This window comes from Nicotiana attenuata, chromosome 2, assembly GCF_001879085.1.
Source record: "Nicotiana attenuata strain UT chromosome 2, NIATTr2, whole genome shotgun sequence".
Classification (NCBI taxonomy): Eukaryota; Viridiplantae; Streptophyta; class Magnoliopsida; order Solanales; family Solanaceae; genus Nicotiana; species Nicotiana attenuata.
In genome coordinates, this window is record NC_031990.1 from 19,359,469 (window position 1) to 19,385,147 (window position 25,679).

The window sequence follows — 25,679 nt, forward strand, 5'->3', positions numbered from 1 at the left end:
ATTGAGCATTAACTCAGTATTTGTTAACTTGGATGCGGACCTATACCTTCTAAGTTGATTAATTTCGGATCTAGAATTTATTACTTTTAATTTGGATTTACCCCTTATCTAATTGGTTTAACCAAAAGGGTTAAAACTTTTGGTCAAACACCATATATAGTTAAACCATTGAAAATCTCCATTTATTTCCAATTCCCCCAGTATGTGTATTTTAGATTGTTCAATGTCTTAATCGTCTATTTCAGTGTATCATAATTGTCTTGTGAGGAGACGTTTGTTTTCATTACATAAGCACAGTATCTTTACTTTGCGTCCATGAAAATATAATATGCTTTTTTATGCAACAAGATATTAGGGTAATACAATGGTAACGCATCAGCCTAGCTAGAAGAAGAAAATAATAGTGTGCATCTTGATTCTTGAGAGTAATATTTCTTTCCGTAACCTTCAGCGTACGGTTATGTCCTCGACTTGAATGGTTTTTATATGGGATAAATTATACGTCGTACGCCTGCATAAAGAGGAGCTTGATCAATGCTTACTTTAAATTATTTATTTAAATTAAAAAAAAAAAAAGGCACAAAAGAATAAGTAGATTCAAAGTTGAAGTTTGACGCATCTCATGAATTGACAGTTGATACGTTAAAGTATAGTGCCACTAAGAGCTTCCATGACTTGATTAAAAGAAAAAAAAGCCAAAGTCTATGTCAAGACAAACTCTATGCTAGTTTTAGAATCACAAAGATTTCAAAGTAAGGAATAAAATATTGAGTTAGATAATGGTCGGGTACGGAGTATCTACATGAAAAGAAGTGGAGGCTTTTATATATTTTGCATGCGAATCTCTGAACCGCTACCTATATTTAGATAGTATTGGACCCTAGGAATGTTATTCAAAAAGACAAGGGGGATTAGATCTCATGTGGACTCAAGGACAAGATAAGAAGTTGAATGGAATGTGGCCAGGCATTACCTTTATATTTTTAATACTAATGATTCGGAGTAACTGAAGCTAATTTTAAATGAAGTAATCCAATTGGATTATGCTTTTTACCAGCATTGTGTTTTGCTAGTATATTCACCTATTCAGAGTAACATAACATAATTATATGTACACATAGTTCGAGTTAGGATTGTTACCTGCTGCAAGTGGTTTCTTGATTAGCTTTAGCGAGAGTTTCCGCCTGACCTGTATTTTGGGAATGGGACGTCACCGGACTCAATGTGCTTGAGATCTTCTATAAGGATAGCATAGTGTTGCTTAACATCTTCAACTGATTTTCCTCCACCGACATATTTAGCAATGTTTTGCCAACGATCAGGTGTGTCCTTGTCATAGACAGCAAGTGCCTGCTCAAATTTCTTGTTTTCTTTTGGGGTCCAAGCAGATAGCGAATTTGATGCCATTTTTTGATATTTAAACTATGTTTGACTAGTGACAAATGCCTTTGATACAGCGAAGATGATGAATGACTAAGTACTGAAACTGAAGTATCCTCGAGCAAATCTTGAAAACAATGAAATAAATTGGAATGAAGAATGAGTGAAGTCAGTGAGGCTTGTGTATTGAGATGTTGCTGAGGGAGCTCTATATAACAGAGGGAAAAGATGGTGGGGTCTGCCAGTTGGAGAATAAATTTTAGCAAATGGAAGAATCAAAGGGGTGACCCGTCCCCTTTAGAAACCACAAGTAGAACAAATTAAATGCTGAAAGAGGAGAATCAGTATTCAAGTACTTGCATGCCTGGCGTCGTTGTTATTTATTCATTCTCTCTTGGTCTATAACATTTGTACTGGAATATTATTTAACATTGAAATGACTCAGGAACTAGCTAGGGAATCAATAAAGAAGAAGATGAGGATTAAAAAAATAAACCAGGGTAGTTTTAGATGCTAAGTATTGTTTATTAGTGATAGATGGGGTGTGGAAATGGATTTATTCCTGTACGATACTATTATATTCACCAAAACTTGATGATCTCATTCCTTTTTTTTTAATCCAACAAGAAGTTTCTTTCTTTTATACATAGCTAACTTAGCTTGTTTCTACTGATCGTATTCCTAACTGGCAGTTCATATGATAATATATTCCAGATTAATAGGAACTCATGATTTTTGGCAGGGTAATCCAGCTTATGTGCTCCCTGAAACTGGAAGAGATTCTAAGAGCCCGTTTGGATTGGCTTAAAAAAAGTGGCTTTTCAGCAGAAATAACTTTTAAGCCAAAAAGCAATAAGTTGGATTGTCCAGCTTATTGCTTTTGGCTTGTTTTAAGCAGTTTTTAACTTATTTTAAGCACTTTTCTGACTTCCCCAAACACTGAAAAAAGCTAAAAAGAGCTTAAAAGCTGATTTGTACAGCTTAAAAGCCAATCCAAACACCCTCTAAGTCAACGATGGGGTGTTACGTTTTTCCATTTATAAATCTAATTCTTGTCAAAATTGTCTGGTCACTTGTTAGTGGCTGCTCTTAAAATGGAATCATCATTAGGGTGACTGCTCTTTTGCTTTAACAGATCTGGCATCCAGTTCTGCTTTTAAAAAGTTAAAATTAACTTCCGATAGCCCAAAATAGATAGAAAATTATAATATGAAAACTAATTGGTAGTGCACTAATGAGTCCTTGTATTTTTTGCTTCAGTGTTAGCTGAAAGAACGTTCACCTTCCTATGATATGGTTCCTCAAAGTTGCAATGTTGAATATCTGAAAAGATGAGAAAGCAAAGGAACATGTCTCCACTACTATACATTCACAAGTTTGAGGAAGTAATATATCAATAGGTCTTTTTGTCTTGTCATTTGTCAAGATGAATTTATTCGATCTCTCTGAGGAACCTTTAATTATTGATGAGTGGCTAATCTTTGTAGTTAATGTTTCTGTTAGCTATACCATCATTTCTCATTTAGAAGAAATATGAGCTTCAAGTTAATATTTTTTTTGTGTGCTGTGCAGCTCTAATTATCCTAGGAAACCAACGGAAAAGGATTAGTAGTAGTAATATGTATCCTAATTATAAACTGTTGTGCATTCCTTATGCTGCACCTTGTCGTGGACTCGTGGCTCATTAATGAAGGACCACATGACAGACTAATTAGTACATGTGTATAAGTTAATGAGGATCATCAGAAAGGGCTCATGGTCCAATTTTGGTGGTTTAAGGTTACTTCAGGCATCAAACTAGCTGTTTTCCTTCTTAAATTTGTTTTCCTAAACTAACCTGAAGCTGAAGGGATATAGGCTAAAAGCTTCTTTGCGTTTGCATAAGCGACACGTAGCTTCACTTTTTACTCTCATGTCTGTTTTAGTATTGCTCTCAGCTATAGGAAAAAGGATATCAAATACTAGTAGGACTGACAAATTTTTATCGTAGCTCTATGATAAACAGAGCTTAGCTTCTTAATGAAAGTTATCCCCGATCGAAGTTCGAAGAAGGGAGCATGTTCTTGTAATGCCAACTATCGTCTGTTGCTGCACGGCCATTGAAGTTCAAATTTCAACTTCTAGTTTAGTAAATTAAAGCCAATTCAACCTTAGCCATGACGCGTTCTTCTGAGCTCATTCCATAATATTCTGATTGCCAGTTCATTTTCTTCCCTATCATGAATTTCTAAGATTCTAAAAATATTTCTAAAGCTGCTCTATTATTCTATTGTAATTACACATGTGCATATCTTAAATTGGTGGATTTACCCGTGAGACAGGTTTGAATAGTGTGGATGTTCATTTACATTGATGAAAAGGGCAGGAAAAATGAATAATTATTTGCTATTTCTTTTTTTTTTTTTTAATCAAAGCTTCCCATAGGGGAATATATTGATAAGTCAAAAGGAACATAGAGGGGTGTAAGCCTGACCTCTCAAAACAAAGATGGAATGGACATATTCGTTTAACCAAAAATAGTTTTCTCAGTCAAAGTCAATATTTAGAAGAAAACGGATTACGATAATCAAGATTTATTTCACTTTCCTGATAATTTTAGAAATAATCGATCGAAAAATGGAATTGATTGACCAAGAAAAATTAAGGAAATGAACTGATAATCACAATTTGAAGTCAAGACTTGAGACTTGTAGAGTAAGCAAAGAAAATAGTATGTATCAATAATAATCATACTACAAATGAGATTTCCGTCCTTATATAGGAGCTTACAATCATAACGGTTCCCACACTTTATTTGGGTTTACTAATAATATTTAATTGTATAGAGAAATTTTACTTTGTGTCTGACATACCACGTCATAGTTGAATGAGGCCCCCCAATGTATGACATTTGGACTAGTGAGAAATTTTACTTTGTGTCTGACATACCACGTCATAGTTGAATGAGGCCCCTCAATGTATGACATTCGGACTAGTGAGAAATTTTACTTTGTGTCTGCCATACCACGTCATAGTTGTATGAGGCCCCTCAATGTATGGCATTTGGACTAGTGGGCCTACTGTCACCACCATTTCAGTAAAAATTGCACGGGGCGCCCTATTTGGTCGCCCCCATTTAACCTATACCCATTTTTTTAAAAGTTTTAACTTGTACCCACTTTTTAAACAACTTCAGCCCCCTTTCTCCTCCTCCTTCTCCTCCTTCGTTTTCTTTCCTTTTTTTTCTTCTTTCTTCTGCTGCTGTTGGTGCTGCTATGAAACTTCAGTTCATGGGATGATTGCCATAAATATGTTTATCATATTATTTAAAAATAAATTATAAATAATTACGTAGTTAGTAGATATAATTTGTGAATATTTTCACCGTACGTAAGTTAGTAGACAATGATAATTCTGTTCTTTTCACGTTTATTATTTCCAAAATTTATGATGTAGATACTGTTGCAATCTGATTGTTTATCTAGTATGTTAGAAAGCTTTTTCAAAAACTTCAGTTATATAGTGACTAGTAAATTTTAACAAATTAAGTAAATAACTTCAGCTATCTTCTGTCTAGTAAGTTTTGGAAAAGCTTTATGGCAAAACTAATGAATCCGGGACAAAAAAACTTCAGCTTTTAGTGCTAAAGTTTTTACAAATGAACTAAATAACTTCAGCAACTTCTGCTGAAGTTTTTGAAAAAGCTTATCCAGGACAAAAAAACTTCAGCTTATTTAGTGCTGAAATTTTTATAAATGAACTAAATAACTTCAGCATCTTTTGCTGAAATTTTTGAAAAAGCTTAATGACAAAACTAATGAATCCAGGACAAAAAAACTTCAGCTTATTTATTGCAATTACAAACAAAAACTTCAGCAAATAGAGAACAAAACTTCAGCTACTATGCTTAAGTTCAGCAATTACAAACAAAAACTTCAGCACACTTGCTACTTCAGGCCCGTCTACTAAAATGCTGAAGTTTTGCGTGATTGCCTTTGCTACTTCAGCCCCGTATGTTGAAGTTACGCGAAAAAGTGGGTACGCTTGTAATTTTTTTTGTAAAACGAACACAAGTTAAAACGTAATCCAAAAAGCGGGTATAGATGCAAATCAACATCTTTTTTCCTTTCGTGGTCTTTTTGCTTCGTCGCCTCTCGTTTGCTCATGTGCTGGTTTGGAGCTTTATGTTAATCTTTTCTTCCTGTTTTACTTCTCCATTTCTTCAAATCCATTTTAAAATATTTGTTCAACTATTTGCAAATGTTCTGCTTCTAGGTCTGTAGATTACTTTGTTCTGATGAAAAATGATTTTCTTTTCACGGGTTTTTATAATCACCGCAGAAAGGGCCGAAAAATTCATGATGAAGCAACAATAGCGACGAAATAACGTTGAATAAGGGGTATGAAATCTCTTTGGAGTTATAATTAATCTTTTTTCTGTTATTCATAGACGGAATCCCTACTTCTATTTTATTATTCTTTTCCAAATACTGAAAACAATTAAAGGATATAATTTTGTGGACATAATTTTCAAGTTTTATCCTCTATTAAACCAGGAAAATAATTTGATATAAAATCATGACTGTTGTATCCTACAACTGCTACTTTTGAAGGGGAAAGTTAAAGCTTTCTATTTACAGAGCGTCTAAGAGGGATTGAGGGAGAAGAGAATATTTCAAAATGGTGCTGACAAGGACCCCACAGCCCAAATGTCACATGTTGAGTGGCCTCATACAACTATGACGTGGTATGTTAGACACAAAATAAAATTTCTCAATTGTATTGATTGTCTGTTTCCATACGTATCCATAACTAGTACAACTATGACTAAAGATTCCTTGTAATTGTTCCGATTTCCCTTCCTTATTTAATTCTGGTTTGTGTATCTTCCCTTCTTTACGTCCTACATTCATTTCATTCCCGTTTCTCTTTTGATAATTGTATACGGTAGAAATCGACGATTCGATTCCACGAGCATCAGGGCATCTCGAGGGTTTCCTGTGATCGACCCCGAGAATTCTCGGTGGTCGACTTCGAGATAGTATAAGTACTGACCGGCCCCGAGGCAATGTGAATTAGTGGTCTCGGTGGACCAAGGTGAAGTTCCCAAGGCGCGTACATATAGCTGGGCTAGTCGGAAAAGCGAATCAAGGCATTAAATGGCTGTACCAGCCTCATATCTTTGTAATTAATGCATTTGTACTATGTTGGGATTCCCCCTCCTATAAAAAGGGGATCCTTGTGATTTTGTAAACACCTGATGCTCAATGCTAAATACACAAGAACATTCTCTCTGCTCTCTAATATTCTCTTGAGTTCATTGCTTCATTTATTGCTTACATTCATTGTGTTCTATTTATTGTTCTTCATTTATTCCCTATCATTGATCATAAAAGAGCCATCACTATAGCTCTCATAACTGTTGTCTCCCTCTCGGCTGCCCCGAATTGACCATCCAGCTCGGCCCCGAGACCTCGCAATCGACGGCTCGAGACCCCCGATCCCAACCGTTCGGTTCGACCATCATACCGTTTCTAAACTATAATCCTGATTTCTAACCTTTCACTTAGCATCCATTGCTTAATAACCGGCATAAAAATAGATCACGTATTTTTAGAACCTCACAAAATCAAATTTAATCGTTATTACCATTTTCACGGTAAACAGTTTGGCGCCCACCGTGGGGCTAAAAATAATAGTGATTATTTTCTTGCTGGTTTAACCACGTAACGCAAGTTATCTTTCACACTTTTTCTTGTCCAAGATCTTTGATTTCAGGTCAAAATGTCTAACTCAGTAAACGCTCGTGAAAACATCAATCTTGTAGACCATGGAGAAAATGGTGTCGACGTCCCAGGTGTTGGTGTACCACCACGAAACCCTGAGAACGCACCGGAACCAATTCCCGTGGACGCGGTTTCACGCGACGCTCAACACACCAACAGGAGCATACACCAAGGCGACCAACAAGAAGCTCAGAAAACCCCGACTAGGGAAGAACGAGAGGTTAGCCTTCACGTTATTTGAAATGTTGCAGGCACAACAGGTGGCTATTGCTCCGCTGCAAAGTCACCAGAAAACTCCCAGTACAGTAGCACCGGGAACGGCTGCCCCAGTCAAGCAGGTACCGGAAAGATCAAGCGACAACGGGTCGGCAACCGACCCCGTCATCCTAAAAATGCTCGAGGACCTCACGAGGAGGATCGAATCAGGCGAGAAGAAGATAGTGGCCAACGACAAGAAGGTCGAGACCTACAACTCTAGGGTCGACCAAATTCCTGGGGCACCCCCGATCTTGAAAGGTGTGGATTCAAAGAAGTTCGCACAGAAGCCATTCCCGTAGGAAGCGGCCCCGAAGTCCATTCCAAAGAAGTTCAGAATGCCAGACCTTTCGAAGTATAACGGAACCTCGGACCCCAATGAGCACGTTACCGCTTACACTTGTGTAGTAAAGGGTAACGACCTGAAAGACGACGAGATCGACTCCGTCTTGCTGAAGAAGTTCGGGGAAACACTTTCCAAAGGGGAAATGATGTGGTATCACAACCTGGACCCAAACTCGATAAATTCATTTGCCATGCTGGCAGATTCTTTCATTAAGGCACATGCTGGTGCCATCAAAGTAGCAACAAGGAAATCCGACGTCTTCAAGACTAAGCAGAGGGAGAATGAGATGCTGCGAGAGTTCGTATCTTGCTTTCAAATGGAACGAATGGAACTACCACCAGTCTCCGATGATTGGACAGTGCAGGCCTTCACTCAAGGTCTGAATGAACGAAGCTCGGTGGCTCGAAGCAGTTGAAACAGAATATGGTTGAATATCCCGCCGTAACCTGGTCGGATGTTCACAACCGATATCAATCGAAAATCAGGGTCGAAGACGACCAACTAGGAGCCCCCTCGGACTCGATATGCCCAAGCAGGCTTCTGGCGAAGAAGCCGAAGCCAAACAAATAAAGGTACCAGCCATACACCGAAGACAGGAGAAACGCCCCGAGGCGCAACATACCCCACAATGGTCGAAGGATGGACCGAGGCCAAAACCCTCGGGGACTTGTCACAGAGCTGGGTTCGATAGGTATACAGGGCCGACGGAGGCACCTCGCTTGTCGGAATACAACTTTAACGTCAATGTGTCAGACATCGTGTTCGCCACAGTAAAATCAGAGACACCAGGTGGCCAAGGCCCATACAAACAAATCCTTCGCAGAGGAACCATAACTTAGTGTGTGAATTTCATAACACACACGGTCACAGGATCGAAGATTGCCGACAACAGAGGTAGCCCGACTGCTCAGCAAAGCTCACCTCCGGGAATTCCTCAGCGACCGAGCCAAAAATCAGTTCCGGGAAAGAGAGGCGACCAAAAAGAACGAAGCAAATGAGCCTCCACCCTCGAAGGAGCCAAAGGATTTTCAAACAGTTTAATAGCGATAGCAAACTACATCCTCGGTTAATCCCGACTAAACAAAGCAGAGGACCGTACCGCATCCTCATCACAAGCGACTGAAATATATCGGGGCTCGAAACATCTCCGGCACATTCTACACTAAGGTATGATCATCTCCTTTCTCTTTCAATTACATTCTACACTGACCTGAGTGCAGGTATCCGATCGAAGCGTCCAAAGCACTCTCCAACTCGAAGGCCTTAGGTTTCAAAAGCATGCGTTGCACTTTTTTCCTTCGACCGGGTTTTTATCCCAAAAAGAGTTTTACCAGCAAGGTTTTAAACGAGGCAACATCCACATGCTACCTAAGGAAGACTCAACAAGTATTCAAGGCTTCTTTGGCAATCAACCTCGAATACTGGGGGGCATCCCCCCGGAAGGTCACCTACTCGGAGAAGCCAAGATACGCCGAGTGGGGTCTCGATAGGAAAATAATGTACCGGGCCAAATGGTCAAACGAACCGTGTCCGCATAGAACAACCAAGCCCCTAACAGCAAAGGCATGTATACTTGTACCAAGTAATCGAAGAATACTTTTCATCAAAGCATTTCACGCTTCAAAAGAAACTCGGTATTTTTTGCAAAAACGGCTGCTCTGTCAAAAATGTCCCGAACACTCGGGGACTGGCGTCAACAACTCAAAATAATGCGACCCCCCGGGTCGGAGCTCCTAACTCATAATCCCTCAATGAGGCAACACTAAGATCACAAAACAGCTCCAGAGCCAAAAATGTCCCGAACACTCGAGGACTGGCGTCGAAAACTCAAGTCCACATGACCCCCGGGTCGGAAACTCCGGAATGGTAAGCCCTCAATGAGGCAATACCAAGTATGCAAGTAATGGCTCTCGAGTCGAGAAATCCTCAATAACTCGGGGACTTCCGTCAATCGCCATCTCCATCGTAATGGCTCTCGAGCCGAGAAATCCTCGATAACTTGGGGACTGCCGTCAATCGCCATCTCCATCGTCATGGCTCCCGAGCCGAGAAATCCTCGCCTCGAGGACTGCTGTCAATTGCCAACTCCATCGATTTATCGAAAATCCGAGGCCATAAGACACCAAATAGGCAGCCTCGGTCTTGTAAGACCTACATAAGGCAACAATAATATCTGTAAGACCTCAAGCAAGGCATGAACCATACTTGTACCAAGTATCCAAAACTGTAAGACCTCAAAGGCATGTAAAACTTGTAAGACCTTGCTAAAGGCATAAACCCGATCTCAAAGTTAAGGCTATATATCGAACTTGTAAGACCCCTAAAAGGCATACCCTCGATATAGACGCCGAAGCTACTTCACTCGAGACTAAAAATGGCTCCGGCCAAACACACATGTCTACGGTCACAAAGCTGTACCAACCAAACTAACGTGACTCAGGGACGCCCGACCGTCGCTACAAAATCACAGGCCTTCAATTACTTCGAATCTACTTCGAAAAGAACCGGTTAAACAGGCTACCCTCGACATAGGCAAAAGAGCTTCGACCATGTCAGCTCATAAACACTGGCTTCGAGATACTCAGCCTCCGAGCCAAACCTCCCGAGGTGCTCGATTATCGCCATATAACGACTCAGAATCGAGGTTTTTTATTAAACAGTCGAAGAGTCAGGCAAACACTTTCAAACAAATCCTTATCGAGGGAAAAATAAAGCCCACATAAAAGGTCGCATCGACCCAAGGCGTAAGAGCCATTGTCGCCAGCCCACATAAAAGGTCACATCGACCCAAGGCGTAAGTGCCATTGTCGCCAGCCCACATAAAAGGTCACATCAACCCAAGGCGTAAGAGCCATTGTCACCAGCCCGCATAAAAGCTCGTATCGAACCAATGCGTAAGATCCTAAGGGCCAGCTTTAAATTCAAAAATTTGAAGGTCGAATGAGCTCGAGTCGAAACCTGATTCGGAGACTGAACCCAAAACAATTAACTAAATCTACCTAAGAGAAAAAATGTAAGAGCCATTATCGCCGGCTTATACTAAAGGTCGCATCGACCGAGCGCGTAAGAGCCTACGGGCCAGCCTAATGAGCCCCAGGGCCATACCACGAATCTAAGGATTCCTCTCAACTCAAAGACCAGTTCATCTGGCTAAAATCAAGGCAAAAGAAATGCAGGAGAAACAAAACCGCGAGGTCTCCTATTTATACATACATGCGAAAAAATACAAGCTCCATTCACAACATACTCTGAAAGTACTATGTACAGAATCATAAAAGGAAATCTACATCCCCCTTTGGGACTATGACCCGACAGCCCCATCCTCGCCATCCTCGGCATCGGATAGAAGGAATTTAGCATCGTATTCTTTCACCTTCGCCTTCTTGATCTCTTCCGAGAGGTCGAAGCCCCTGGCATGCATTTCCTCGAGGGTTTCCCTCTGAGATATGCACCTCACGTACTCTTTATTACTTCTCTCATGGTTGAGAGCCTTCCTCAGCTCAGTTCGAGCATCAACAGCGCCCTTCAAATAGGACGCCACTTTCTGGTTAGCCTTAGCGCGGCTCATTACAGCCTCAGCCCGGGCATTCATAACCTCGAATTTTGCCTTCAAAAGCTCGGACTCGATCCTTGTGATCATATTTGCTCGGACAGGTTTGCACGAGCGTTTTGGATTTGCACCTCGAGGGCAGAAGCCTTAGCCAATGCACCCTCCTTGGTCGCAACTTGGGCATCTACCTGAGCTTTCAACTTTATCCATGTTTAATTACTGCTGGTCGTCTTTCCTTAGTTCGCCGAGACTGTCACTGAATACCAGATTTCCCAGTTTTAGTCCCTGGTGCTAACCAAAGAATCACTTCTTACCATGCCGGTTTCTCTTTTGTTTATACCTACTCTTTTTTTAAAGTTTAAGCCTCCCATTGATTCAGTGATCCTTGAGTTTTGTCGCTACTTTAATGTGTTCCTTGGCCGGATCGGCCCCATCATTTGGAGGGCTGTTGCATGCCTCCGTTACCTATCAAATTTGGTTTTCGTTCCTTTCACCTTCCGACACTTGCTTCATCTTTATTCTCCTAAATTGTTTTTTAAAGGAGTTTACTCTCTCGTGGCTAAAAGTAAAAGAGTGTTAGTTAGCCCAGCAGATGACCGAGACTATGGCTGGTACGCTCGCTTTGTTGCTACCCCCACTACTAGGTTAGTGGGTGAAGAAAACATGCGCTTTCCAAAAAAATGGAATTTTGCACGTACGTTTCCTTTTTTTTATATGTCTCAAATTACTTCATGTAATCACATACCCATTTTTCAGTAACCATGGAAGTCTTTGATGAGATTCCCGACTTTCGTGTTTGGGTAGAAAAGATGTTAACTGTTGCTCACATGGACAAGAGATCTTGGAAGTTCCTTTCTCAAAAATTCGGTTGGAAAGTGACGACACACGGTACTTTTTAGTTTCGTAATTCTCCTTCTTCTTTTATTTGTTCGTATGAAAATTTCTCATCCTCCCTCTTTTTATTAGGGTTCGCTATTCGTGTTGTTAGCCCCGCGTCTGTTTCATCAACTAGGCTTTCCGTGAGCCTTGCCAGGAACGGATTTTAAGAGCTGCTTCCTCCAAGAAGAAAACTGATGATGCTCGTGACTCTGATGATGAGGGGGAAACAAAAGAAGGTTCTTTTGTGAGAAAACCATGCGTCAGAAGACACATGGTTTCTGATGATGAAACTCCTGCTTCGCATGTCCTTCCATATAGTTATATTCCTTTCAGACTCATAGATGAGCCAGAAAGTACCCCTTTAGTGATTTCTGATTAAGATTATGTTATTCCTCCATCTAGTCTTGTTGATAGGTTGTTTTCCCATGGCTTCAAAGGTGAAGAAGGGCTCGAACCTGTTGCTGATGAATTGCCTCTTGCTTCCCTTTTAGTTCCATCTACCATCAACCCACTTGTGCCTTTACCAGTCATTAATCCGATTGTTACTCCCATGGCTGCTCCTCATGTAGAAGCCGAACCTTCTGGCAGCAGAAGGGAGATGAGAAGAGTTGTTATTGAGTCCCTAAAGGTGGGAACTTATTGAGAAAATCCGGTCAAGCTGACGTGTGGTTGAAGCTGCTGTTAGGCCCCTTGGAGAAGAGGAAATTAGAAAGCCATAGCTCGCTAACCTTGATGAATGACATTGTTCATTCTTCTTTGAAGGTATAAGTTTAATTACATTTCCTTCATCTTTTTCAGATTAATTTGATTGGAGAAGAGCTCATGAAAAGAGTTTCTCAGGCTGACCAGCAAATTATGGACCTGTGCACCGAGGCTGACAATTGGAAAGAGCAATTCGAAGGTCTTCAAATGGAGAAGGATGTTCTTGTAGAAGAGAAAAGTACTTTGGAGGGACAAATGAGAATGACTTCCGCTGAGTTCGCGGTCGAAAAAGCTTCTTCCAATCAGGTCGAGAAGGATAAGGATAGGCTGGAATCCTCTTTTGCTGATCAACTTTCTAAAGCTACGAAGAAATAAGGGGTTTGAAAGAACTCCTTAATCAAAAAGAGGTTTACGCGGGTGATTTGGTTCAGACACTTACTCAAGCTCAGGAAGAAGAAAAAGAAGAGCTAAGAGCTGAGATTGATCAGTGAAAGAAGGATTAGAGGCCCTCGAGGATAAATTATCGCTGGATGTTAGCTGGGCTTTCTTGAACACTCGCCTCGAGACTCTAATTGAAGCCAACCAGGAGGGTTTTGACCTCAATGCTGAGGTTGCTAGAGCTAAAGAAGCAATTGATAAAACTCAGCAACGTCAAAACATTTCCTCACCCGAAGATGAAGGTTCCAAAGGTGATGGTGATGGACTTGTTCCTGGCGGGGTTGATGTTCAAGCATCTTCTTCTCAAGTTAATGCTTCTTCTCCCGTTGATGATGTTCCGGCTGATGATACTCCCAGTGACGGTGCTTCTTAGCTTTTCTCTTACTTTTTGTTAGCTTTTATGTTTTTTCCCCTTAGTTTTATCAACTCTTTTGGAAAGTTTGTTTTTGGCTACCCCTGTCTACTTTTTGGGGTTTAATGACAAATTAACACCCTTGTTTTTCAAGGTTATACATAGATGTTTTGATTGTCGTTGCCTCATATTATTTTCTTTGCCTTCTTCGAGCTTTTTCTTGCATTTAAAAATGCCTTTACAACCGTGACTTTGATAAACACGATTTTTTTATAGAAAAGGGCCTTTTATGTTAACGGCACTGATGAAGATGACGTCTCATCTTCATATTGGTGCAAATATATGATACATGGAGTAGACATGAAAAAAGAAATAATTTGAGGAAGTTTTATGTTTTGAACATTCAAATAAATTTCATACATCATTTTCATAACTATTTGTACAACACTTTCATAACTGCTTTCATTGTAGCAGATTTTAGAATACAAAATCGGGCCAACTATCCCGTGACAAAATTTTGGCCTTAACCTAAAACTCGTAGGAATATGGAATATCTTGCATCCTTTTCGCGAGTTCATACTCCTTTGAAAATTCAATGTTTCTTCACGATTTTTAATTCTGGCTAAACTGAACTATGTCTTTTTTTGGTTCTTTTGCTTCTTTCTATGTGCATAGTCCCCAAAGTGTTGGAGTTTTGAAGTATTAAATCTTGAACACTGAATTACTCCTTCCTTTTGGTCCATTTCCATAAAACGAAAAGTACGAACGGGGCTTGGAGATAACTATTTAGATGATGACTGCATAACCCTTTTTGAAACGTGGGACATCAGTACGCTGACGGGGCATGATGTGTGGAGACCTGATATAACAACAAGTGGCACTCTCTGTTAACTGAACTAAGAGAGTAAGGAAGGTAAGGGAGAAACACCCACAAGACAACACGGAGAAAAGAACCTGGCCTGACAGTTGTTAAAAGAGAAACGGGAACGAAATGAATGTAGGTTGTAAAGAAGTGAAGATACACGAACCAAAAGTAAATAAGAAAGGGAAATTGGAGCAGTTACAAGGAATCTTTAGTCATAAATGTCCCAGTTATGGATACGTATGGAAACGTACAATCAACACAATAAATACCATTAGTAAACGCAAATAAAGTATGGGAACCGTTATGATTGTAAGCTCCCATATAAAGACGGAAATCTCATTTATAGGGATAAGTTATGATTATTATTGAAATAAATACTATTTTTTTTTGCTAACTCTACAGGTCTCAAGTCTTGATTTCAAATTGTGATTATCAGTTTATTTCCTTAATTTTTCTTTGTCAATCAATTCCATTTTTCGATCTATTCTTTCTAAAGTTATCAGGAAAATGAAGTAAATCTTGGTTATCAGTAAGCCGTTTTCTTCTAAATATTGACTTTGATCGAGAAAATCATTTTTGGTTAAACAAATTGGTTCCGTTACCGGAAATCTGATAATCTTTTCACTTTCCAAATTCCACTTGTTTAACAAACAGCTATGTCAACTATTAACGAGAATAACAAGCTGAACTAACAAGGTGAAACTCTGCACCACTCACCAATGGAGTCCCCTCGGCAGTCCCGTGAAGGTTCACCTGAAAGGTCTAAATCACGTGCTGATGATCAACAAGGCGACGAACAAACTGTAGAGCAAGACGCTCTAAAGCAATTGATTGCGGAACATGTGAATAGTGCACTACAAGCTTTTGTCAAAGGATTGCCCAATGTGCCACAAACTCCTCCACCGGTCAATACAGCAACCTTACAAAACCCGCGCTCGGGGCTTGACAATTCTGGAAGTGGAGAAATTCCTAACGAATCTCATGGTGGGGGGTCGGGTACACCAAATAATTCTAATTTACAAAGTTTAGTACTAAATTTGCATAAATAATTGAAGGAGAAAATCGATTGCATAGAACAAATACCTGGCGTACCTTCCGGGATCAAAGGGGTGGTATTGAGAAGTTCCACAACAACCCTGGAAGCCAAGTGCAACACCTTTACCAATCCCTAAAAAGTTTAAGATGCCTGATATTCCAAAATATGATGGAACCACTGACCCTCGAGACCACGTGACTGCATTCATTACTGGCGTGAAAGGAAATGATCTAACTGAGCAAGAGATCGAATCAGTTCTGGTCAAAAAGTTTGGTGAAACACTCACGAAGGGAGCATTAACATGGTATTCTATTTTACCTGAAAATTCTATTGATTCTTTTGTTGAGCTTGCAGATTCATTTATAAAAACACATTGGGGAGCTCAAAAATTTGAAAAAAGGATGGAAGACATCTTTAAGGTTAAGCAGGAGAGTATAGAATTACTTAGAGAATCCGTAGATAAATTCCAGCGGGAGAGGATGATGTTACCTTGAGTACTTAATAATTGGGCAGCTATGGCATCTACGAGCAATTTGAACGAAAGTTCCGAAGCCATGAGAAGGCTGAAGGAAAGTTTGCGAGAATTTCCAGCAACAACTTGGAATGATGTGTATAACAGATACAGTACAAAGGTGCGGATAGAAAAGGATACAGTTGCACTGCCAAGGGAAAATGAAAGATCAAGGTCGAGACGCTCGGAAAAGACAAGTACAAGACATACATGGGACTTGCAGGGCGAGACTCTCGATCTAAACAGGAAAATGCACGATTCCACTCGGGGCCAAGGTAAAAAGGTAAGTGTTCTTCATCTAGGTTCAGAAAGGAACGAGATGCCCGAAGAGATGATTCCAATACAAAAGAAAGAATAGGGGATTATAGCTTTAAGATCATCACATCCGAGTTAGTAGCTGTTTTAAAAAGTATGGGAGATAAGGTGCGATGGCCTAAAGACATGAGATCAAATCCAAGCAAAAGAAATCCAGATTTTTGGTGCGAGTTTCATAATGATCATGGCCATAGAACAGTAGATTGTAGACTTCTGCAGGGGGAAGTCGAGCATTTGTTCAAGCAAGGCTACCTTACTGACTTGTCCGGTGAGAAAGGAAGGCAATCATATATGAAGAATAGACAGGAATCTCTGAAACCTCCATCACCAAAAAGAACAGTCAATATTATAACTGGGCGAGATGAGGTCAATGGTGTAACGTACACGGCTGCAAAAAAGACGTCAAAAGTCACGGTCACACACGGGAAGCGAGTTCGCCAAGTTTTGGATAGTGATAGTATAACATTTATGATGAAGATGCGGACGGCTTGATGATTCCTCACAGTGATGCACTAGTAATATCTTTACTTGTACACAATACTAACATAAAACGAGTTTTGATTGATCCAGGGAGTTCAGTGAATATCATTCTATTGAGAGTGGTGAGTGAAATACAAGCTAATGACAAGGTGATACCAAAGGCACGGTCTTTGTCCGGGTTTGATATTTCCAGCGTTATCACAAAAGAGGAAGTAGTACTTACCACTTTCGCAGAAGGAGTCGTCAAGGATACAAAGTTCCAGGTGATAGATGCGGACATGGCCTATAATATAATTCCGGGCAAACCATGGATTCATGATACGGATGATGTACCATCCTCATTACATCAAGTTATCAAATTTCTTTCACAATGGGGGATTCGTCAAATCCGTGGAGATCAACAAGCTTTAAGAAATATCAATTCTGTGGTAATTGCAAGCAGGAAAACCAATGATGCAGACGCGAAATAGTTGAGGACGCTATTACAAAGACCTCAACTGAGACATGTCAGGACAGACTGATGTAGATTCGAGAAGCGATGTTATTCAAGAGCCAAAAGAAAATTAAAATATTAAGACGACAACTGAAGAGCTTGAAGCTGTAGTGCTATTTACACACTGGCCAGACAAAAAAGTTTACATCGGAGCGAACTTAAGTCCAGAAATGAAAGGTAAGTTTATTGAATTTTTACAAACTAACTTGGATTGCTTTTCTTGGTCGCATTCAGATATGACAGGTATTACACCAGAGGTAATGACTCACAAACTAAATGAGGACTCATCATACCCACCTGTCAAATAGAAGAAGTGGAAGCAAGGATCTTTCAAAAATCAAGTAATCCAAGATGAGGTACAAAAGCTTTTAAAAATTGGGTCGATACAAAAGGTAAAGTACCCTAATTGGTTAGCTAATACCATGGTAGTTCCTAAAAAGAATGGAAAATGGCGAGTTTGTGTAGATTATACTGATCTAAATAAGGCTTGTCCTAAAGACTCATTTCCTTTGCCACATACAGATCAACTAATTGACTCTATCGCATGACATGATCTTTTGAGTTTTTAGATGCATATTCAGGATATAACCAAATAAAAATGGACCCTCTAGATGAAGAAAAAACATTGTTTATCACAGACAGGGGGACTTGCTGTTATAAAGTCATGACATTTGGCTTAAAGAATGCTGGAGCCACGTATCAAAGATTGGTGACTAAAATATTTCAAGAATATCTGGGGAAAAACTATGGAAGTCTACATTGACGATATGCTGGTCAAGTCAGCACATGCGGGAGATCATTTTCAACACTTATCAGACACTTTCGAGATTCTTCGCAAGTATAATATGAAGCTAAATCCAGAAAAATGTAGTTTTGGTGTGTCTTCAGGTAAGTTTTTAGACTTTCTCATTTCTAATAGAGGTATTGAGTGAATCCTGCGCAGATCAATGCTATCGAGGAAATACCAAATACACTCACGAGCAAAAAAAAAGTGCAGAGATTAACAGGAAGAATAGCAGCCCTGGGAAGATTTATATCAAAATTGTCAGAAAAGATTTTTAAATTCTTTTCAGCACTAAAAAAGCAGAATCAGTTTGAATGGACTGATGAATTCCAACAAGCCCTCAAGGACCTAAAATAGTATCTGTCAAATCCGCCTTTGCTAGCCAAACCAAAAGACGGAGAGAGGCTTCTCATTTATCTTGTTGTGTCAAAAGTGTCTTGTAAGTGCGGTGTCCGTCCGAGAAGATAAAGGTAAACAATCCCCAATTTATTATGTAAGTAAGTCTTTGCTAGATGCTGAGACACGGTACCCTCATTTGGAAAAACTTGCTTTAGTATTAATTATGGTATCTAGGAAGTTAAGACCTTATTTCCAATGTCATCCTATTTCTGTAGTAACTGCTTTCCCCCTGAGGATTATACTGCGTAAACAGGAACTATCAGGAAGATTAGCAAAATGGGCAATAGAACTCAGTAAGTATGATATCATATATCAGCGCAGAACTGCAATAAATCACAGGTTTTAGCAGATTTTAATACGAATTTAGTTCCTGAAGTAGAAAAGGAACTACAGGTATTTACCGGAGCTAATCCGGGGAATTGGACTCTATTACCGATGGTTCTTCAAACGTTAAAGGAGCGGGTTTAGGAGTTGTTCTAATTCCACCTTCAGGGGAAGTCATAAGACAAGCAATAAAATGTTATCTAATGACTAACAATGAGGCGGAATACGAAGTTGTGATTGTAGGCTTGGAACTAGCGCGAGAACTTGGTATAGAGCAGATTGTGATCAAAACTGATTCGCAGTTGGTGGTTAACCAGAGCAGGGGACTTATGTGGCAAGAGTAACACGAATGCAGCAATACTTGGAAAAGGTACGAGAGTTTCTTAGACAATTTCAGTCGTGGAAGGTCGTGCAGACACCAAGGGAACAGAACGCAGAAGCAGATGCGTTGGCAAATCTCGCGTCTGTCATGGATGTAACAAATGCAAAAAGTGCTATCATGATACATTTGTTTCATTCAGTACTTGACCAAGACAAAAGTGAAGTAAATTTTAACAATCTAACTTGGGATTGGAGAAACGAATTTGTGAACTTTTTGCAGTATGGTATCTTGCCTGAGGACAAGACGAAGTCATAGTTGCTTCGTCAAAAAGCCGCCCAGTATTGCTTAATTCATGGAAATCTATACCGAAAGATGCTTGGCAGACCTTTAGCACGGTGCCTCGGTACATCACAAACGGAGTATGTGATGAGAGAAGTACATGAGGGACACTGCGAAAATCACGCTAGTGGAAAATCATTGGTAAGGACATTAATAAGAGTAGGATATTAGTGGCAAAAATGGAAGAAGAAGCAGAAAAGTTTGTAGCAAGGTGCGATAAATGTCAACGATAAGCCAATAACATGAACCGCCCAGCAGAGCTGCTGCATTCAATTATTTCACCATGGCCCTTCATGAAATGGGGCATGGACATTGTACGGTCGTTGCCTCAAGCTAAAGGAAAGGTACGCTTTTTGTTAGTCTTAACAGATTATTTTTCAAAATGGGTAGAAGCAGGTACTTTCAAACAGGTGCGAGAAAAAGAAGTCAGGGAATTTATTTGGCATAACATAATATGCTGACTTGGGGTTTCAAAGGAAATTGTGTGTGACAATGGCCCGCAATTCATAGGCACGAAAATCACATAATTTTTTCGAAGTTGGCAGATTAAAAGAATTACATCCACACCTTACCACCCTATGGCCAATGGACAAGCTGAGTCAACAAACAAAGTTATTATAAATAACTTGATGAAAAGATTAGAAGAATCAAAGGGCTCCTTTTTCACTTGTATAAGGTGCAGAGGCTTTGATTCCAGTAGAGATAGGTGAACCAAGTATGAGATACACATATGCTACTGAGGAAACAAATAAGGAGGAGATGCAAGTAAACTTGGATCTATTAGAAGAAAGGAGAGAAGCAGCGTTAATTCGAATGGCGGCTCAAAACAGATGATTGAACGATATTAAAAAGAAGCCGTTCCGATCGACAAAAGTGATCAACTCAGGAAAGTTAAGTCCAAATTGGGAAGGCCCTTATAGGATTCGAAGCGTCGCGGGAAAAGGAGCATACGATTTTTTCACACCTCCTTTTTACACACCCCGAGGGTAGTACAAAGGGAGTTTTTCCAATTTAAGTGACATTATTCGAAATGGGTTTATTTATTTATTTTTATTCAGAGTCGCCACTTGGGATGGTTTGTTTTCTGGTGTCCCAAGTCACCGGTTTATTTTAGAATCCCAAATCTAGGAAAATTTGACTTTCCTTTTGTAACGGGCCGGTAGTTTTTGGAATTTACGCCATGATCCCCCATTAACTGCTTCCCCTAAGTTCATTTCTGCTATCTTGGTTTGCCGAGACGTTCGGTGTTAGGATTCGGAGTGTTTTGGGACACTTAGTCCCTAAATGAGAGCTTAAGTGTTGAAAAATGGTCTGTAGTCGGAACAGTGTGAAGACGACCTCGGAATGGAAATCTGATGGTTCCGTTAGCTCCGTTAGGTGATTCCGAGGTTGGGAGCATGTTCAGAATGTATTTTGGAATTCCGTAGCTCATTTAGGCTTGAAATGCCGAAGTTTGTATTTTTGAAGTTCCGGTCCGATAGCGAGTTTGTGATCCGAGGGTCGGAATGGAATTCCGAAGGTTGCAGTAGCTCCGTCATGTCATTTGGGATGTGTGTGCAAAATTTCAGGTCATTCGGACGTGTTTTGGTTAGGCTGTGGTTGCGCATTTACATTGGGACTACGGATGTGGGATTCCGGTAGCTCCCCCCACCCTTGTTTGTTTACTTTAGGACTACGGGTTCGATTCCCGGTAGATCCCCCTGCACTTTTACTTTGGGACTGCGGGTTAGATTCTCGATAGATCCCCTGCATTTTGATGGTTGGACTACGGGCCGGTATCCCGGAAGATCCTTCGATTTGGTATATGAGTTAGACTACGGGACGGTATCCCGGGAGATCCACTGGACAGTTGAGGAAAGGGCTACATGACGGTATCCTGGGAGACCCTCATTGCTATCATTGGTATTGAGTTGTATTTACTCTGTGTTTGCTCTGTCCTTTGTGGTTGTTATTGTCTCGTTGACCTGCCTTATTTCACTTTTGTATTTATTATTTCTGTCAGACTATCATACTGTTAATTATTGTTATTACTATATTTTGTCTCAGTATGGCCCTGACCTTCCTCGTTACTACCCAACCGAGGTTAGGCTTGGCACTTACTGAGTACCGCTGTGGTGTACTCATGCCCTTCCTGCGCATGTTTTTCATGTGCAGATCATCCAGGTACCTCTACTCAGGCGCACTATCAGTGAGGCAGGAGGATTACGGAGACTTCGAGGTAGATCTGCTGCATCCGCAGACCGACAAGTCTCCCTCTTACTCTATCTCTAGTACTTAGTTTTTCTTCTTCCGGTTGCTAGATATTCTGGAGTTTGGAGCATTTACTTTTCGCTTCTGTAGCCTGTGTTGCCCGTGAGTTTCCGGGTTTTGGGGATTGTTTTGAACTTGTGATATTGAGTTGTACATGCCGAGCGGCATTCAGTACAGTTTCTTTTAGTATTTAATTTGGTTTCCTCTATTTTTCCGCAATTATTATATTTCCGCAATATTAGGCTTACCTGGTCGTGGGGACTAGGTGCCGTCATGACATGTTCAGAGTCGGTGAACTAGGGTCGCGACAAGTTGGTATCATAGCTCTAGGTTCATAGGAGTCACGGACCACAGGCCGATTTATTAGAGTCTCGCTGATCGGTACGGAGACGTCTGTACTTATCTACGAGGGGCTATGTAACTGCTTAGGAAAAATCTCCGTTTCATTTGAATTCCTTGTCGTGCGATATTTTGACATCAATTCTAAACTACTGACTTCAATTCTCTCACAGATGGTGAGGACACTTGCCACTCGAGATGATCAGGCACCTGCGCCCCCTACTGCAGCCGTCAGAGGCCGGAGCCGAGGGAGAGGTCGAGGACGCGCACGTGGTGCAGCCAGAGCACCTGCGCGAGCTACCGCCGAGGTACCACCAGCAGATCCAGCCGGAACCCAGGCACCTAGCACACCTACTACTACGACTACTACTCCAGCGCTCCAGGAGACTTTGGCTCAGTTCATGAGCATGTACACCACCTTGGCTCAGGCAGGGTTGCTTCCCATTGCTGCAGCCACATCCCAGGCCGGGGGAGGAGCACAGACTCCCGCCGTCCGCACTCCTGAGCAGCGAGTGCAGGTTGAGCAGGCTCTCGAGATTATTCCGGCACCGCCTGTAGCACCAGTTCAGCCCAAGGATGGGTCAGCGGCTTCGGAGGACAAGCATCGCAGACTTGAGAGGTTCAAGAAGTATGATCCCCCAGTGTTCAGTGGATTAGCATCAGACGATGCCTTGGGATTTCTAGAGGAGTGTCATCGTATTCTTCGCACTATGGGCATAGTGGAGTCCAGTGGGGTTTCTTTCACTGCTTTTCAGCTTCGGGGAGCTGCCTATGATTGGTGGCGCACTTATGAGATAGACAGTCCAGTCGAGGCTGCTTCACTGACTTGGACCCAGTTTTCGGATATGTTCATGAGAGAGTTTGTCCCCCAGAGTCTCAGGGATGCATGGCGCGCAGAGTTTGAGCATTTGCGCCAGGGTGCTATGACCGTTTAAGAGTATGCTATCCGTTATACTAGGTTGGCTAGGCATGCACCGGCTTTGGTTGCTACAGTTCGGGAGAGAGTTCGTAGGTTCATTGAGGGTCTTATCCCAACCATCAGATCTAGCATGGCTCGAGAGTTGGAGACGGACGTTCCTTATCAGCAGGTAGTGAGCATTGCTAGGAGGATTGAGGGTATGCTCGCCAGGGAGCGAGGGGTGAGGGAGGCTAAGAGGTCTCGAGAGTCGGGTCACGTACTCTGGTGCCCGTACGCCATCAGGCAGGGCGTTATGTAGGGGTTATGCGGGTTGCCCTGGTTCATTCAGCTCTTCCAGCAGCCGGCAGTACTCCAGCTCCACCTCCACCTCAGGAGCCTTACTATGCACCTCCAGTTTCTAGCGCGCCTCCTGCGCGGGGTGTTTCCAGAGGTCAGTCCAGCAGGCCTAGTCCNCGATGTCTAGAAATTGGCCCGTGTGTTTGCAAAGCGAAATAGTAGTTTTATTCAGTTTTGGAAGTGATATAGGCATTTCTTTGTTGAGTAAGTTATATTTATTGATAAGTAATAATACTTGAAGTATTTATGCTAATAGAATAGGGAGTTAATGCATGTTCATGTTTAAGGGTTATGGTTTGACATAAGTGTGGGGTTTTGAATGTTAAAGTGTATATATTGAAGTGCATAGCAAGGTGTTGTCACTCTTATATCTAAATGTATCCTACCCATCCCGCAGCCTACATTACAACCAGTCAAAGTCCTACTTGATCCTTGACTGAATGAACTCAGTTAGCAGAATAGTACACTACGGGCAAGCCTATGGTGCCTCTTTTGTTGCATATGAATGTTGTTTCTGAGAGTGAGTAAATTATTTCTATCTAGAGTTCCTAATTGTTTTTAATGTATATTGGGTGTGTAACTACTCTCGATTGTTGTGTGAGGGCACTTGATTCATGATGGAAAGGTAATGTCATCGACCACTATGTTAGAGTAAGTGAGCGAGTTGGTTGAATTCTATTTTGTTGGCTGAACTCATTAATTCTTCTTAATAATATTCTTAGTTAAATTATTGATTAAACTTAGTTAGGAGGATAATGGAGAGAAGTTCTCCTAAAACCAATCCACCAGGAATTCAAATTGCCATTGCATTCCTGTTTACTTTATTCTCAACTGGTATGCTTTAACTCTTGGTATCATATTCTATTCTATGGGCTTATTTGGTTAGTTTATTTCAAAACCTCAGCATGATTATTTTTTCTATATGACATGTGATTCAACTTAGTGATAATGTATAAACTAAGTTATCTCCAATAATGTGAAACCCTGTCTAATTCAGTTGTGTGTTCCTTGTGCTGAACATTGCTAGATACTGCAAGCATATAATAAGTGGCAAATTCTGTCTGTTAGTTCAAGTGTCCTTGCTTTTTTGTGATTACTTTAAATATTGGTATGAGTGTCTAGTCTGAACAAATACCAACCTGCTTGAGCCATGTGCTTAAAATGAATTATGTTTGTTTCTAGGTGCAATTCTGTTTGCAATCCTGTAATCTGAATCTGTTTGCTTCTGAAAATTAAACTATTTTCTAAAATTGTCCCCCTTACCCTTTATGTACTGGTTTTCAAACTTGTACTCTTAGTTATTTAGGTTCCCACTACCCCAGAGTGAGCATTGCCTAGGGTCCTTGAGACTCCTCCGAACTCTAACACATTGGGGTTGGTTTTTCAATCTTTTATGAATTGTTTCTTTAAGTGTGGTCCTGGTGTGAGCATTGCCCTGGGTCCCTGAGGCCTTTGGGGACTTTTACACACTAGGAACCTTATTCTATGTTCCATGGATGGATCCTCTTTATGCTCCAGAATTTCTATTTGAAGGCCTGGTTCTAAGATTTATATTGCGCCTGCTAAGGCTCCCTATAGTGTAGTGGATATTGTTATGTTATTTATTCATTATGGGCTGCAATAGTTTATATAATAAACTGATCTAGGGTTTATTAGTAAAATATGGCGGCGGAGGGGGGTTCGATATCTTTTTTTAAAACTCCTATAGAAATCCTGCCTATAGGTTTATTATGTTGATTATGTGAACGTTATTACTCGCTTAGAGATCCCCCATTAACTGCTTCCCCTAAGTTCATTTCTGCTATTTTGGTTTGCCAGGACGTTCGGTGTTGAGTTTCGGAGAGTTTTGGGACACTTAGTCCCTAAATGAGAGCTTAAGTGGGGAAAAATGGTCCATAGTCGGAACAGTGTGAAGATGACCTCGGAATGGAAATCCGATGGTCCCGTTAGCTCCGTTACGTGATTTCGGGGTTGGGAGCGTGTTCGGAATGTATTTTGGAAGTCCGTAGCTCATTTAGGCTTGAAATGCCGAAGTTTGAATTTTTGAAATTCCCGGTCCGATAGTGAGTTTTTGATCCGAGGGTCGGATTGGAATTTCGGAAGTTGCAGTAGCTCTGTCATGTCATTTGGGATGTGTGTGCAAAATTTCAGGTCATTTGGACGTGTTTTGGTTAGGTTTTTGATCGAAAGCGTATTTTGATAAAAGTTGAAGTTCTTAGGCTCAAATCCTTGTTCAATTCGAGTTTCCGGCGTTGTTTTAGGTGGTTTAAGGATTTGTACAAGTTTGAATGAGGTACTAG

General features: G+C 40.8%; 1 protein-coding gene across 1 annotated transcript; it reads right to left on the reverse strand.

Moving 5' to 3' along the window:
• LOC109222861 (protein RADIALIS-like 1) lies at nt 302-1,580 on the reverse strand. Its single transcript, XM_019387159.1, has 2 exons — nt 1,141-1,580; nt 302-511 (listed from the first exon to the last, which is right to left on the reverse strand). Exon 1 carries the CDS (start codon nt 1,405-1,407, stop codon nt 1,168-1,170), a length of 240 nt encoding a protein of 79 aa, XP_019242704.1. The 5' UTR covers nt 1,408-1,580; the 3' UTR covers nt 302-511; nt 1,141-1,167.

Coding starts and splice junctions, on each gene's coding strand:
- LOC109222861 (XM_019387159.1), bottom strand. CDS start 1,407: ATGGCATCAAATTCGCTATCTGCTTGGACCCCAAAAGAAAACAAGAAA.